We start from the raw sequence: 13,781 nt of genomic DNA, 5'->3' as shown, positions 1-13,781 counted from the left end.
AGAATGATGGCAAATAGTTCGGACTTGAGTAACTCACTTATTTATCTCAGGTCCACACAATTTAATGAATAATTCCTACAGAGTCAACCCTGTTTCCACACTTACTCTAGATGCTCCAACTCTAACCTGCTAAGCAAAAATGTTAAGCAGCTAGATGAAAATGGCCTTAGGACTGTTCAAGCAATTCAAATTTCATTGTTTCTAAAATGAACAGTAAACTCACACAAACAAATGTAAAACCAAATCACAGTGTTCACATTCAGCAGCAGGTAGATCAGTGTTTCACTCAGAAATATCCGAGCGACGAAATCTTTCCTGAAGTTGCTAAACATACAAAGCAAGGAACCGCAAATCCCTTCCCAAAATTCCCCCCTCCCTTTGAGAGGTCATCCCCCTGTACGCTAAATGTCAAAGCCCTCTGACTAATATAAATACAAATAATGGGACTGTCTGTCTACACGCCCGGGCCGGCTACTTCTGTCCGCATCCGGTTAGCCCTAGGAAACGGAAACTATCCCCTACAGTCAAAATGGAAGCAATTGGAGCACAGTCTAACGAAACCCGAGACCCAATCCCCAATGAGTTTGATTCAAAGATGAGACGTCGAAACCAGACAGCAGAGTTTGCTGGCGGAGCGGATAAGAACTCTCCTAAACTTTGGTTCTTGCACGCTGAAGTACATTGACAAAAGTGACCTTGCTTGCAGATGGTTCAAATAGGTATACTTCTGGTTTATTTGAGCATGTTTTTTTTTGTTAGTAATTCAGTCAATTTGAGGCTTTTTGTGGGAGGAATAACTACAGAAAAGCCTGTAAAATAATGTCAAGATTGCAAAGGCTACTCCCTTGAATGCTCCAATTCATCTTTTTTGACTGTTGGGTAAGCTTGCAGCCACATGTTTGCTACTTTAGAAAGAAAAACTACTCACAAGATGCTATGCTCTACAATGCTCTTATTGCATAAGAAAATGATTGAGGAGTATACAGCGTAATCATAAAAAGGCCATTCATAGTCCATTCATTCAAGTGCGCAGAATCTGTCCGAGTCCGTGACAAAGCGAGAAACTGACGTCTCCCCACTGACGCCCAGCAACGACTGCCAAGCTTGACTTCCTAATCCCCCTGACGACACGACCATCTCCCTGGCTCCACATTGTTACAGTCATCCGGCTTATCCCCATCCCTAACCCTGACAGGCTTAATCCTACTTAATCTGCCCAAGTAATCTCTCTAATCCTGCCCGTAGGTTGCTGGAATGATCAAGGGCATTGGATGATTTTCAACCAAGCGGGTACTTCATACAAATTCCTTTTTTTACATGTACTACTGTACTAGTACATGTACTTCCGAAATGCACCAACCCCTAGTGCAGGAGAAAGACCCACACAAAAGTTTACAGCTCTGCTATTAAATCACTTATTTCCCATGTACAGAAACATGAAAAAAATGAATGCGTCATCACTTTCCTAAACCTTGGAAGTTACATCGACACATCCACAATTCTGTCAGCTGGACACATGTACAGTTTCACACGCGGTTAATGTTCAGAAAACGTCAAAGCGACAAAAACATGAAACAATCCAGATTGCCGAAAACTTGGGTGTGCTCATACAAGCGTCGTTTGAATTGATTAGATGTGATTGCAGCAAAATCTGTTTCCCTTTTAAACTCTGTCAATAATAATAAACATTACGAAAGATTACTAATCTAAGACATCAGGATAAGTCACTGCCTTCAACCTGGAGTGAACTTCAGAATCCTGTCCAAAGTTACTCAATATCCGTCCGAATTTTGACGCGAAACTTCACAAGTGGCACAAACTACACCAGTCTTAGAATTTGACCGGCACGTACCGTTACGTCACCCGGAAAATGCGTGCGACCTTGAAAGGCACTGCTATCCTTGAAACTTACCCCCTCCGCTATTTGTGTCTCACTGAAACCAACAAGTGATCAAATATCAAATTGAATTTCTAGGACTAGATTCGGGTGCAATTTGTGAAAATTGCGTGTAGTTTAACTCTTGGGAATTTGCAGTACATAAATTCACTTCTGAAACCACAAACTTTACTCCATATTTCACTCCAGATATGAAACAGGCGTCAAAACTTGGTAGCTCCAAACGCAAGGTGCGCACATGTTTCAGGAAGTTTGGGTTAGGTCGTGACATAAAGTGTACGGAGAAATTAAGGAGTAACTCCTGTAACATCTCAATCGACCGTTATCTCGCTAGCACCTTGCCCAGTCGTCATGGCAACCAGACACGAGTGCCAGCTTGATAAGTTCCTAGCACATCAAGGGCAAGGAAAAGACCTTGGCAAGGTGTAGCAGACCGAGAAGCTCAGAGGGTCTTTAGGGGGTCTTAAACATCAAAAAGGTCACTCATAAATTCTGCATAAAAATCTCATGATATAAGTGAGACAAGTGAGCTGTACAAAAGACCGATCCGCACTCACAGGGAATTGAGTCATGATAAAATACTATAAATCTGGAATTATATTTTATATTTTTGGAATGGGAGGGGTAGGGGATAGTAAACAGATGACTTTCTTGGGAAAATATTTATTGGGACTGAAAAATGTTTGTACCAAAAAAGTAAATGACGTCAACGTTGAATTTGTTGACATTCAACACTTGAGCTTTTAATCTGTTATATTTGTGAGTTCCTGGCCAAAGGAGCCAAGGGGTTGAAATGGAAGTCTTCCAAGGAAAAAGGAAAAATCTTATTAGCGGTTACATCATAGTCTAAGAAGCACAGGGGACAAAGTACAGTCTTCTTACTGAGAGATTAACCCTAACTGCCTAGGCCCTTTTGGCTAGGAACTACTGTATGCTAAATCCTGCAAAATTCTTCAATTGTCAACATGTGAAAATTGGATTCAGCCTCAATCCTCCAAAATTATCTGTTATTTCTTGCATGTGTTCAGTGGAGGGGTGACCACTGCCTAAATCCTTCAAAATCATCCAAAAATCAATTTTATATGTTGAGGCAGTTTTTTTATGATATCCAGAAGCAGTGGGATGGTATCCAGTGTAATGTGGGCCTCTATCCTGCATGGCTGAACATAAACAATGCAAGGTACAGCCTACAACCTCAAAACAATACATTCTTCAAAATCAACCGACACTTTTTGGCATTCAGCCTCAATCCTCAAACATCCTCCAAAAACTGCCTAATTGATCTTGGAGGAATGAGGGTTTTGGTTTAATGGTTACCTGATAGTCTTAATCTGATCCTCCAGGTCATCTGCGTACATCCTCATCGGCCGATGCGGCTCGGCGTGTTTCGTCATCAACCGCAGGTCCATCTCGACGCTGTCCCCGTCGTCCGAGTCCCGCTCCTCCATACGCCGCTGTGAATCATCCGAGTTGCCGTGGTTACGCCGCTTCCGCGCGTACTCTTGTCGGTCCTCGTCGTCCGAGGCATCGTCGTCGCCATAGCGACGCTTGCGTTGGCCGGGGACAAACTTGCCCTCCCTAATTTTTTTCTTCCTGTCGAGGGAGACGGTGAGAAGGAGAGGATGTTAAACAAATTTTATCCTCTGCTTTGATTTCCGATCTTTAAAGCTGTAATATTAAAATGGCTAAATGATAAAAAAAATATGGTTGAAAAGGAAGGGCCTTTCTGACAGGACACAGATATAAGTTAAGACAATTGAACATAAATGAACAGCCAAACAAACCTCTCTGAGATATCAACCACATATACTGTTTATAGGCTGGGGCTTTAGGTTTTCAGTAAATTTTTTACTTAGAGGTAGTGTCAATCCAATGGACAGTGGATTTATAGGGGTCTAAATTGTTACACCTCCCATGGAAATAAAAAAATACAAGCTAAAATTGACCTTTCAGTTTACAAGTGAAAATAAATTTTAAAAACTTGCTTTCCAGACAATTTGAAAGATTTCTGATACTAACCTCAACTACATGTACATGTACTTCTATCCTATCTCCATACTCCTGCCCACCCCTTTCAAATATTTTTGTCCGGAAAAAAGATCACAATTTCCCCCTACCTTGGCTAAAAAAACAGGGGTCACAACAACACTACTTTGAGCTGTTCCAAACAGCTCAAAAAAACTTCCAATTGAAAATTACTTTTCCGGGTACGTACATGTAAACAGTTAAATGTGAAGCACAAGTTTGGAGTCAGGACACAAATAATTCGCAACAATACTTTGATTCAGCTACTTGCCGGACAAAACGGGTAGTCGTTCAAGCCACAGCAATAACTTAAAAAGGTAATCAGGCAAGGCTAATGTTTGTCCAAAATACAAGTATAAATCAATTAACCTTGCGGGTAAAACCTAAAGCTCCCCCCCCCCCCTCCCCGGATGTCGATTTCTATTAATTACCCTCCTTTCAAGAACACGTGTCAGAGCTAACAGCTCAACCTGACAGGTGTCTCATTAGAGTGGCTCCTTAACTCGTTAGTGAGAAGATTGAGAGTTTGCCTTGAGGTTGGACTGACACTTGTAACACCTGGAAGTACTTAATTATGATTTATGACTTTTGTGTCACTCAGAGGGCAAAGATTTTAATCGGTTTTTGGTAGAGGCAGGCTCGGGCATTTGTCACTCGAGAATCTAAAACGTCAATCAGGTTATTCGTCATTGTGGTTTTCTTATCAAAAGGTTCTTACTTCTGTACTTCCAACTGCTTCAAAATATGCTGGGCACTTTGCCAAAAATGTATTACAATTATGATGGCACATTGCCATAAATGTATTACAATCACACAAAATATTGGCACATTGCAAAATGATGGCATGTTGCCAAAAATGTATTACAATCACATAAAATGATTGCATGTTGCCAAAATGTAGTACAATGACACAAAACGATGGCATGCTACCAAAAATATATTACAATCACACAAAAATGATGGAACATTGCCAAAAATGTATAAGAATCACACACAAAAAAGGCACATTGCCAAAAATGTATTACAATCACACAAAATGATGGCACATTGCCAAAAATGTATTACAATTTAACCCTTACCCTACTAGACCCTCCAACGCATGCCAATATGTGCCTCAAGAAAATCTCCTATGTTTTTTGCATGGCCCTCCAATATCTGCCATGTCATTTCAAGGGTAACTGGACAGGCACTCCAATACATGCCACAGAGAACAATGAGAGTCCTCTGATAACAATCAAGTGCCCCCAGCTGGTCAGTATCAGGCACCCTCCAGGGCCTCCAACTCCTGCCAATTGGAGCCTTCACTGCTACATCAAAGTATCCTCCAATAAACTGCAGCTGGAGGGCATTGGCATAACCAACTGACATGCAGTAAACTACCCTCAGAGAGTAAGGGTTAATACACAATATCTAAATCAACTGATATTGACTATGAAAAACATCAATTTATTTCAATAGCAACAGATTCCATTAGAAAGCAAAGGCTACATCCAAATGATTAGGCTACGGCTAACAGTAACACACGCATGTATAATTGTATTTGTAAGCCGTAGCCGTAGCCATAGCCATAGCCGTAGCCAAATGACCAATCAACTTACAGTGATGAACTGATAAGTCCCTTCATGCCTCCAAAGTTAGGGTTTCCGTACTTGATGTAGTACTGACTGCGATGACCCGACTCATACACCTTCTTGTCAGCTGGAAACAAAATAATAACCATGAAAAGCCAGCGTTAACACACCAAAAATATATACAATGAATACATGTACACAAGTAATAGGTCTGATGGTATGATGTCAAAGTGTCACGTGACCATCCAGCTTCCCCGTGATCAGCCGCCAATGCAGCAGGCAAGCATTTGGTTTAGCAATCATGTCATGCATTATAAACTAGACAGTAGGGCTTATCGTCATGTAAACTAACCGCAAATTCTTCGTCAATGACAAAACGGTCACTATGTGTGCCGTGTACTGTTGTCACAATCGTGCCAACCCAGCACTTGGTGTTGACTCTGTTTTTCTCGCAGTTTTTGCCAACCATCACAGCTTTGAAGGCTTGCTTACATGTACTACCTACTGCATGCATTGCTAACCGATCTTTACTACAATGGCGATGCTGACTTTTGGGTACCCGGATGTAAGCCGTTATTAAAGTCAGTATTCCTATAATAATCTTTTAACACTCCCCTGTCAAATTGGCCACCAACCTGTTTATGTGCAGCAATAATTGTCTGTCCTATGCAGATTTCAACGCTTAGCCGCCGAGTTCCCGTTCAAGCATAATGCACTCACCTGTCGTTGCGTATCTCATCACTAGATCCCCCTGAGCCTCCTGGCACGGCAGACCCGTCCTATTCGCTTGCTCCCTACTTAGATGCACTGGGCCCATATCCATATCATCCTCCATGGTACTGTTATCGTCCATTATCCTGGCTATGGAGGGGGGCGGGGACGGAGCAGAATGGGAGGCGGATGAGGTAGGGTTAGGGGATCGACTGGTGCTGCGTCGATGTCTCTCCTGTTCGCCGGTCTCATGATCACTGACGAGGTCTAGGAAATCATCGTCATCATCTTCTAAATAAATAAATAAATAATTTGAGTCAATTAAAGGGAGTAAATTGGAATAATAACAACTCAAATTTCTTCGACTCAAGTCAAAATTTCAGCCTACCCTCCTCTTGTTCCATGGGTTCTGGTTCTTGCTCTTCCTGTGCCGGAGGGGGTGAAGGCGGAGGGGGAGGTACATGTATTTGTTGTGGCAAGATATGCTGGGGTTGACTCATGTTGAATAACGCCCTGGCAGCAGAATGGGGGTCTAGCCATACTACATTACCTGCAAATATGCAAAACAAAGGTACAATGTACATTGGTCGTGTTACTTAGGTTTTTTTTTTAATTATTGGCTTTGTCTTGGCTTCATCGTAACTGACTTGTGATTAGTTGTGATGAGTTGTGATGAGTTGGTGATGAGTTGTGATGAGTTGTGATGAGTTGTGATACGTTGTGATAAGTTGTGATGAGTTGTGATGAGTTGTGATGAGTTGTGATAACCTGTGATAACTTATGATAACTTGTAGCTTATGAAGACTTTGATGGCTTATGTTTGACTTGTGATAACTTGTGATTGCTTGTGATTGACTTATGGTTGACCTGTGACGACCTGTGATGGCTTATGATTAACTTGTGATGACCTGTGATGGCTTATGATTAACTTGCGACGACCTGTAATGGCTTATGGTTGACTTGTGATTTACTTGTGATTGAAACGTGATGGTTGTGATTCACTTATGAAATTTGAAACAATCATAACTGACTTGTGCTTACAATTATTAAAGCAAAAAAAATCTAACCTCAAAAGCCATGATAATTTCTACGACAAAGTTTCAGATTTGTGAATACTGGAGAACTATTTTATGTTAAATTTTCCACTGCAACAGAAAACTACAAAAATGATTTTTCTTTCTTTACAAAGTTTTCTAGTTGACCTCACAGCACTTTTTCCCAGAAAAAAATTCCCTCCAAGAAAATCAATCATGGTCATAAAACCGTCACATCCATGGAGTTACAATACATCCGGCATCGACTGTTCTCAATCGATCACCTGACGACAGAATTAGACATGACTCAAACCTATGAATGTCTGCGCCATTCCACAACCCACTTTCATAGAGCACAGGGACTAGCCTCCTAACACACTTCCTACGTGAAGTTGGACAAGGGCCACACAACGGCGTAACTGTTCTCTGTCTAAAGGCGGGTCGCTTAATGAATTTTGTATGTCGCCTGCCCCAGATAAATCCACCTCTATATAACAAACGACTCAGATGTATCATTTCTGGCAACTCAGAAATTCCCCAGCCCTACGCAGGACTCTTTTTTATTTTTAAATGAAGTCTTTTGTGTTGTCATTCGGGCGCGCTTACTAGACTTGTTTTGTACGAGGAATTGTGCGGTCTTCTCGCGAACAATAACAGTTCCTTGCAGGAAATTGTGAATCTTGGAGGAAATTTAAGCGAGATCCTTTCATTGTGCGTATCTGACCGGTTGGGAGTGGCACAAGATTTTGTTCTTGAATAAAAACTAACTTGAAGATTTTATTTTTCTACCAACAGTACTTTTTTTCTTTTTTTAAAGAAATGTTCATGTTTAAAATTGCTCAATGCAGCAAAATGCGGCAAAATATTTTTAAAGCAAATTCCTGTCAAAGTTCACAGCTGCAATAACTTGAATGCCATGTTTTTCAATTCAAAGCAAACTTGGACCCAATTTTGGACACCAAATTCTGACAAACTTTCAGTTTCAGCAGACTTCATATCAAGTAAATATATTCTACAAAAATGAAAGACAAAAGCTTACATGATGTGTCATTGATCCACTCAACTGATGAGGGATCGTAATCTTTAAAATAGTTGAAGACATCCTGCGTACTCATCTCGTCGACGCCGGAAAGAAAAAGGGCCTCCAAGCGAAGTTTGTCACCGCCTGCGAGCAAGAAATTCAACTAGAGTCAGGGATGTAGTCCAGTCCATCACAAGTCAAGTCACAAGTCCAGTCACAAGAAACAATGGATGAACAATAACCACAGAATGCCTTTGTCAAAGCTCATTTGAATAGCTTGTGAGTTGAATTGGGACTGGAGGACTTGTGATGGACTTGTGATGGACTTGTGATGGACTAGCAGGGACTTGCAGGGGCTTGTGATGGACTGAACTACATCCCCGACTCAAAACAAGGTCCTAGAAGCTCACAAGAAGGATTTATTCGGGGTCGCTAAAAATGTGTAAAACAAGCTGTAGTAGTAACGTGATGGAAATGAAACACCCACTTTCGTAATGCGCATTGAGACTTGACATACATGTATTGCCTACACATGTATCATGACAGTATATAAAACGAGTGGTACATTACCAAACAAATGCAGCATAGATGCTACATGACATAAATGAATAAGCAAGCCTCATTAAGACGGCCTCAGACCAGTGTAATTCACACATATGGCAGTGTGACGGGGAGTCAGTCAGTTGGGGAGGGAGTCGGGGAATCGGTCAGTCAGTCAGTCAGTCAGAAACAAAGAGGACGCTAGGTTTGTTTGTTTGCCCTCTGGGGCCAACAAAGCACGAGGAATCGAATGTCATGGCAACACATGGATCGATGTCAATTGATATTATGCGCCAAGTCGACGGGTATCGAGTAACCCCATGTCACGCTCGTCTTACGCCGCACCGGAAATTACAGGAAGTTTAACATTAAGCCGTTGCCTCAAGAATCCTTTACTTGGAAATGTGGTCCCCGGCAGGGTAATTGATTTAATGTTGCGTCAATTCATCAACATGTCGTCTTGATACCCATGATACTGTGGGTCGATGACGTCATGGCAAGACAGGGCCCAGGATTTTGGTCATGTACGCATAGTATGTGATGTGCACTTATGTGGGAGAATACATCCGGGTAGACACAACATTTTAATATCATACTCCCCAAGAACCCAAAAGCACTTTCAAATTGAGGACACCGTTAAGTAAAATCATGTTAAGTAAAATCAGACAGGGGAACCGAACTTGTGACCTCGGTAACCGATTTCACAAAATGCGTCTCAACTTACGATGCGCCGTAGGGTTTAAGCTTCTATCATAACCGTGCAACAAAGTTCAGAACTTTGCAATATTTCTCCCAAGCAATTTCAGTTTTAAACTCATTGTAAATTTCGACACATTCTCAGTGAATTTTAAAGGTATATGAGAACATTTTGTACATTTTTCTTTTCGTTTGAAGCAACAAAATTGCTCAAAATTTTAAGAATGGTTCATAACAACTAACTTGCATGTTAAAGTTTCAGCTCAGTGGGTACTAAAACATTTTGAGAAAACGTATGCACAATTTTTGGGGTCTCGTAACTGGATTACGCTGCTAACGCACTTTAAAAACAGTGTGCCCGCAGGCACATTGTTTTGCCACAATGATCGTTTTCTTCCAAATAACTATCATTTCAGGGGAACAATTTCACAGGGTTATTGGTACCAGTCCTATCTTTACTTGCGCAAGGATTTTCTCTTTAAATGGGTAGGTATATTTCCGTGTAATTGCAAATGTTCCTCCATATACATGTACATGAACATACATACGTTCCTTTAACAACTCCTCAGTATCTGTACTACATTGAATCCATACTGAGGCAGTACTGAGGCAGTACAGGGAGTAAAAGGCAGGACACATGTAGGGTTGGGTTTTTCAGGGACTAATGTGTTAAGTTTCCAATGGGCTTAGACCATAGCTGCCAACATTTCAAAATCCCAATTAGTAATCAACCCGCGCGGTCATTTTCAACTGCTCGTTTTATCAAAAGCTTTACCAACATCGAGTACAGGTACATGGTTTACATGTACACATACATGTGCATATCCTTCTTCTTGTGAATAATAATGTAATGTAGGCCAAAAGATAATTAAAAAAAAAAAAAAAAATTTTTTTTTTTTTTTTTTTTTTTTTTTTAATTAATTTTTTTAAATGTCTGTATTTGTTTGTTGGAGTCAAATAAATAATAACAATAATAAAATGTGCGCATATTTTTTTTGAGATGCATGCTACCGATGTGGAGTTTCGAGTTCGTATCAATGTTTTTACACACAATGATTTAGGGCCACCGTCATGACCGTATGCAATAGAAATATCCCGCCAACATACCTTGCAAACGCATGCTGATTTATCTTTTCTGGACGTTGTGACAAACTCAAACTGTAATACCAATTATTCCAACCATACTCTTATTAAATTCCATGATTAAATTCTCGCACTGATGGGTCTCATCCCGGCAATAAGCGACCAAATGTGCTCACGATCGTCACTGAAAAGTACTCACATACAGTACACACAGTCACACATTCACGAGATGCACACAAATGACACACCATTGAAAAAAAGTTTTAGTCTGGTCCTCAAGTACTCCACTGCGCACACTGCATTGATGTCTATCAGGTGCTTGACTGCATTCTTATTAGACTTGTCACAAGTCCATCCATTATCGCGACATTTCGCCAGAAGTTTTCGGTCAAAAACGATACTTTACAAGTATTTTTTTTTCATTAGGTAGAAAATGAGAAATTCGTAATGTTTTAGTGGCAAATCGTATTTTCGTAATTTAACAAACAATTCGTAATAATTACGAAAAATTAGTAACAGTTGGCAGCTATGTTAGACCATGAGATATCCTCACCGATGGTAGACCCTGGTGGAAGGATTACAGACGAGAGATTCTCAGCTTTGCTGGTCTTCTCCGACGACTTGATGCCAAATCTCTTGGCACGTTCCCTTCGTTTATGCTTCGCCTCCTAGTAAATAAAAGGTTAAATTGAAACAAGGTCATGAATTTGAAATTAGAATAATTATTTGAAATAAATATTCTCTGCAATACTGTTTGAATTTATTTCAATAAGAAAAGTTTGACAACTGCATATCTACCGTACATGTATAATTTACATAGCAATTGTTTACAGCATAATATTCTAATGCTAAAATTTGATGAAAATGTTGCTCAACAAATCCAAAGAAAAAGCGTTTATAGCAATGATTTCAAGATTTAAAAGAATAATGTACCGGTACCTGCACTAAATCAACATATCAACAACTTGCCTTGGAATGTACGTTGAATCCAGTCACAAAATTCCCACCGGTTTTATTCGGGTATCTTTTCACAGTTTCTTTCTGCAGAAAACAAAACAAAGAAACTCTTTTACTGAGTTTTAATTATTCATCAATAATACGATATGGGCCGTTCCGTTGGCATGTAACATCAGTGACAGAGCCTTTAAGAGCTCAGTGAATTAACCTGAAAATGTATTTTTCAAATCTTCTACATCCATTATCTAGTGATGATCAAGGAGATTACAGACTAGGAGTTTTGGATCATTTCTCTGATCCATTAATTAGATATCATGGTCAATTTGGGCGATTCACAATGCAGTGCGCCACCAAGAGTTTGCCATGGAGAGTCCATTTTTCTAGTTTACGGTTGACAAAACATGGCCCACTTGAATGAGTGTCAGTAGACAACTTGAACTAATTTGTTATAGATTGGGGCAAAGCGTTCTGCCACCTCAGAAAAAAACACCACATTGATAAAAAGAAAACAAAAGGACAAACACATACTCGAAGCATACATGTATAGTTATCTTTAAGAAACTACTGACTGGAAAAACGAACAATTTCAAATGTCCCGCGCTGTTAATTTGTCGACCATCTCCCACAATGCACTGGGAAAAATGAACTCTTCGTGGCAAACTCTTTGTGCACTGCATTGTGAATTGCCTGAATTGGCTCAGTCATGAACATTACACTTCCTTTCATTATGCTCGAATTGGCAATATAATACATACATGTATGTTCTTCTGGATGTAAATGTTACAAGGATTCCAATATTTGGAAAAAAAATGTGAGTTGTCTTGAAAAAATGAACAAAAAGATCCGTGATATTATTTGGTCTTAGAAGTTTGCATTGTTAAATATCAGCTAGTCACCTGCATTGCAAAATATATCAATGCATACGTGTACATGATGTTCTTATTGTCAATTATTGTCATTTAATTCTCAATCAGCACACACAAATTCCAACAGTCCTGATAGACTGATGCAATTCCCAAATGCTGGCCCATGGAAAACTTGATCAGGGGCATCATGACTATTCAAATAATCAATAAAATCCAAGTTTGAATAATTGAATACTCAAGTATTCAAACATGCACTATAACCCAATTTTCAAGTTTTATTTCACGCAGAACTTGTTTCATGAATAACTTGTTTGAAGTCAACTTTTGAAAGTTTTCATGCATTTAATGTGTAGTCCGTTTAAATTGCGTACTATACTTCAAATTCCCTTGGAGACCGGCATTCAAGAGTCGTCCCAAACCAAATTGTACTGAAGATTTGGAATATGTACATGTGTACGTAGCAAAATTAGGATCGACCGTTGAGTTGTTAGAAACAACGCCAGAGGCTGTTTAATGAAAAATTATTCATCAAGTTTGCCTGTCTGAAATCGGGCTGTGCTGATTATAGCGAATATCCGATATTCGATCATCAACTGAATATCCCAACAAGGTTTTTGGATTCAAACATCTGATCCAGTCCAAGTTGGAATAATCGAATAATAAATTATTAAAAAATACACAGCCCTAGTCTTAAACAAAAACACGTATCAGTCCAAAACAGATTAATATTTTTAAACTATGTTCACCAATTTCAGCTGTTACCAATGAACATAAAGTTAACATATTGACTACAAAAAGCACTGGCCAGTACTGATGTGCACATGATACATGTTTGTATACATGTACATGTACAGGTCTGCATTGAACAAAAAAATGTACTGGGTTTCAACCAAAATTGCCCACAAGTGGTCACAAAATTTCAAAATTCTTCTCAAAAACATTGAAGACAATGGCAGCAGGTAACGGATACATCCAGCAACTTACGTACATTTACACGTTCTTTATAAATCCAGCAGCCAGAATGTTTACAAGTCAAACGGACAGCGATAACGCAGACACTTCACCACAGCTGAACATGTCCGAGGCAAGCACCGACTGAAATCCCGTACGCCCTATCACAGCTGACAGCGCGAGTCAGCACTCAGGCACGACCGAAAGAAACTGTCGGACTAATCCACGACCGCGGTGCTAAATAGGAAGCATCGATTTGGAAAAAAAAAAATACTGAGATACTGGGGGGGTGGTGTGATCTGAAGTAGCCCAGTACCGGGGCTTGACAAATGACAAGTCTCGTGACACTAGGATGTAAAACGCTCGGGTGTGAGTCAATCGGTGGGTGGCGGCAAGCATGAAGATACGGTCTAACACTAGCCAGTCGCA

General features: G+C 40.1%; 1 protein-coding gene across 2 annotated transcripts in view; it reads right to left on the bottom strand.

Annotated features, from left to right (window-relative positions):
- The window catches only part of LOC119731694 (nuclear cap-binding protein subunit 3-like), a 38,549-nt gene that overhangs the window by 13,876 nt on the left and 10,892 nt on the right, over positions 1–13,781 (bottom strand). For both annotated transcript variants that reach the window (XM_038204907.1, XM_038204908.1), the window contains exons 3-9: positions 11,548–11,619; positions 11,132–11,246; positions 8,278–8,403; positions 6,593–6,754; positions 6,214–6,495; positions 5,521–5,620; positions 3,215–3,490 (exon numbers count right to left, since the gene is read on the bottom strand). In XM_038204907.1, the coding sequence (XP_038060835.1) occupies positions 3,215–3,490; positions 5,521–5,620; positions 6,214–6,495; positions 6,593–6,754; positions 8,278–8,403; positions 11,132–11,246; positions 11,548–11,619 (1,133 nt within the window). The remainder of the gene's footprint in view (positions 1–3,214; positions 3,491–5,520; positions 5,621–6,213; positions 6,496–6,592; positions 6,755–8,277; positions 8,404–11,131; positions 11,247–11,547; positions 11,620–13,781) is intronic.

The sequence above is a fragment of the Patiria miniata genome, unplaced genomic scaffold, assembly GCF_015706575.1.
Source record: "Patiria miniata isolate m_02_andy unplaced genomic scaffold, ASM1570657v1 HiC_scaffold_24, whole genome shotgun sequence".
NCBI lineage: Eukaryota > Metazoa > Echinodermata > Asteroidea > Valvatida > Asterinidae > Patiria > Patiria miniata.
The sequence above is the reverse complement of the archived record's forward strand: the minus strand, read 5'-3'. Positions and strand labels throughout refer to the sequence as shown.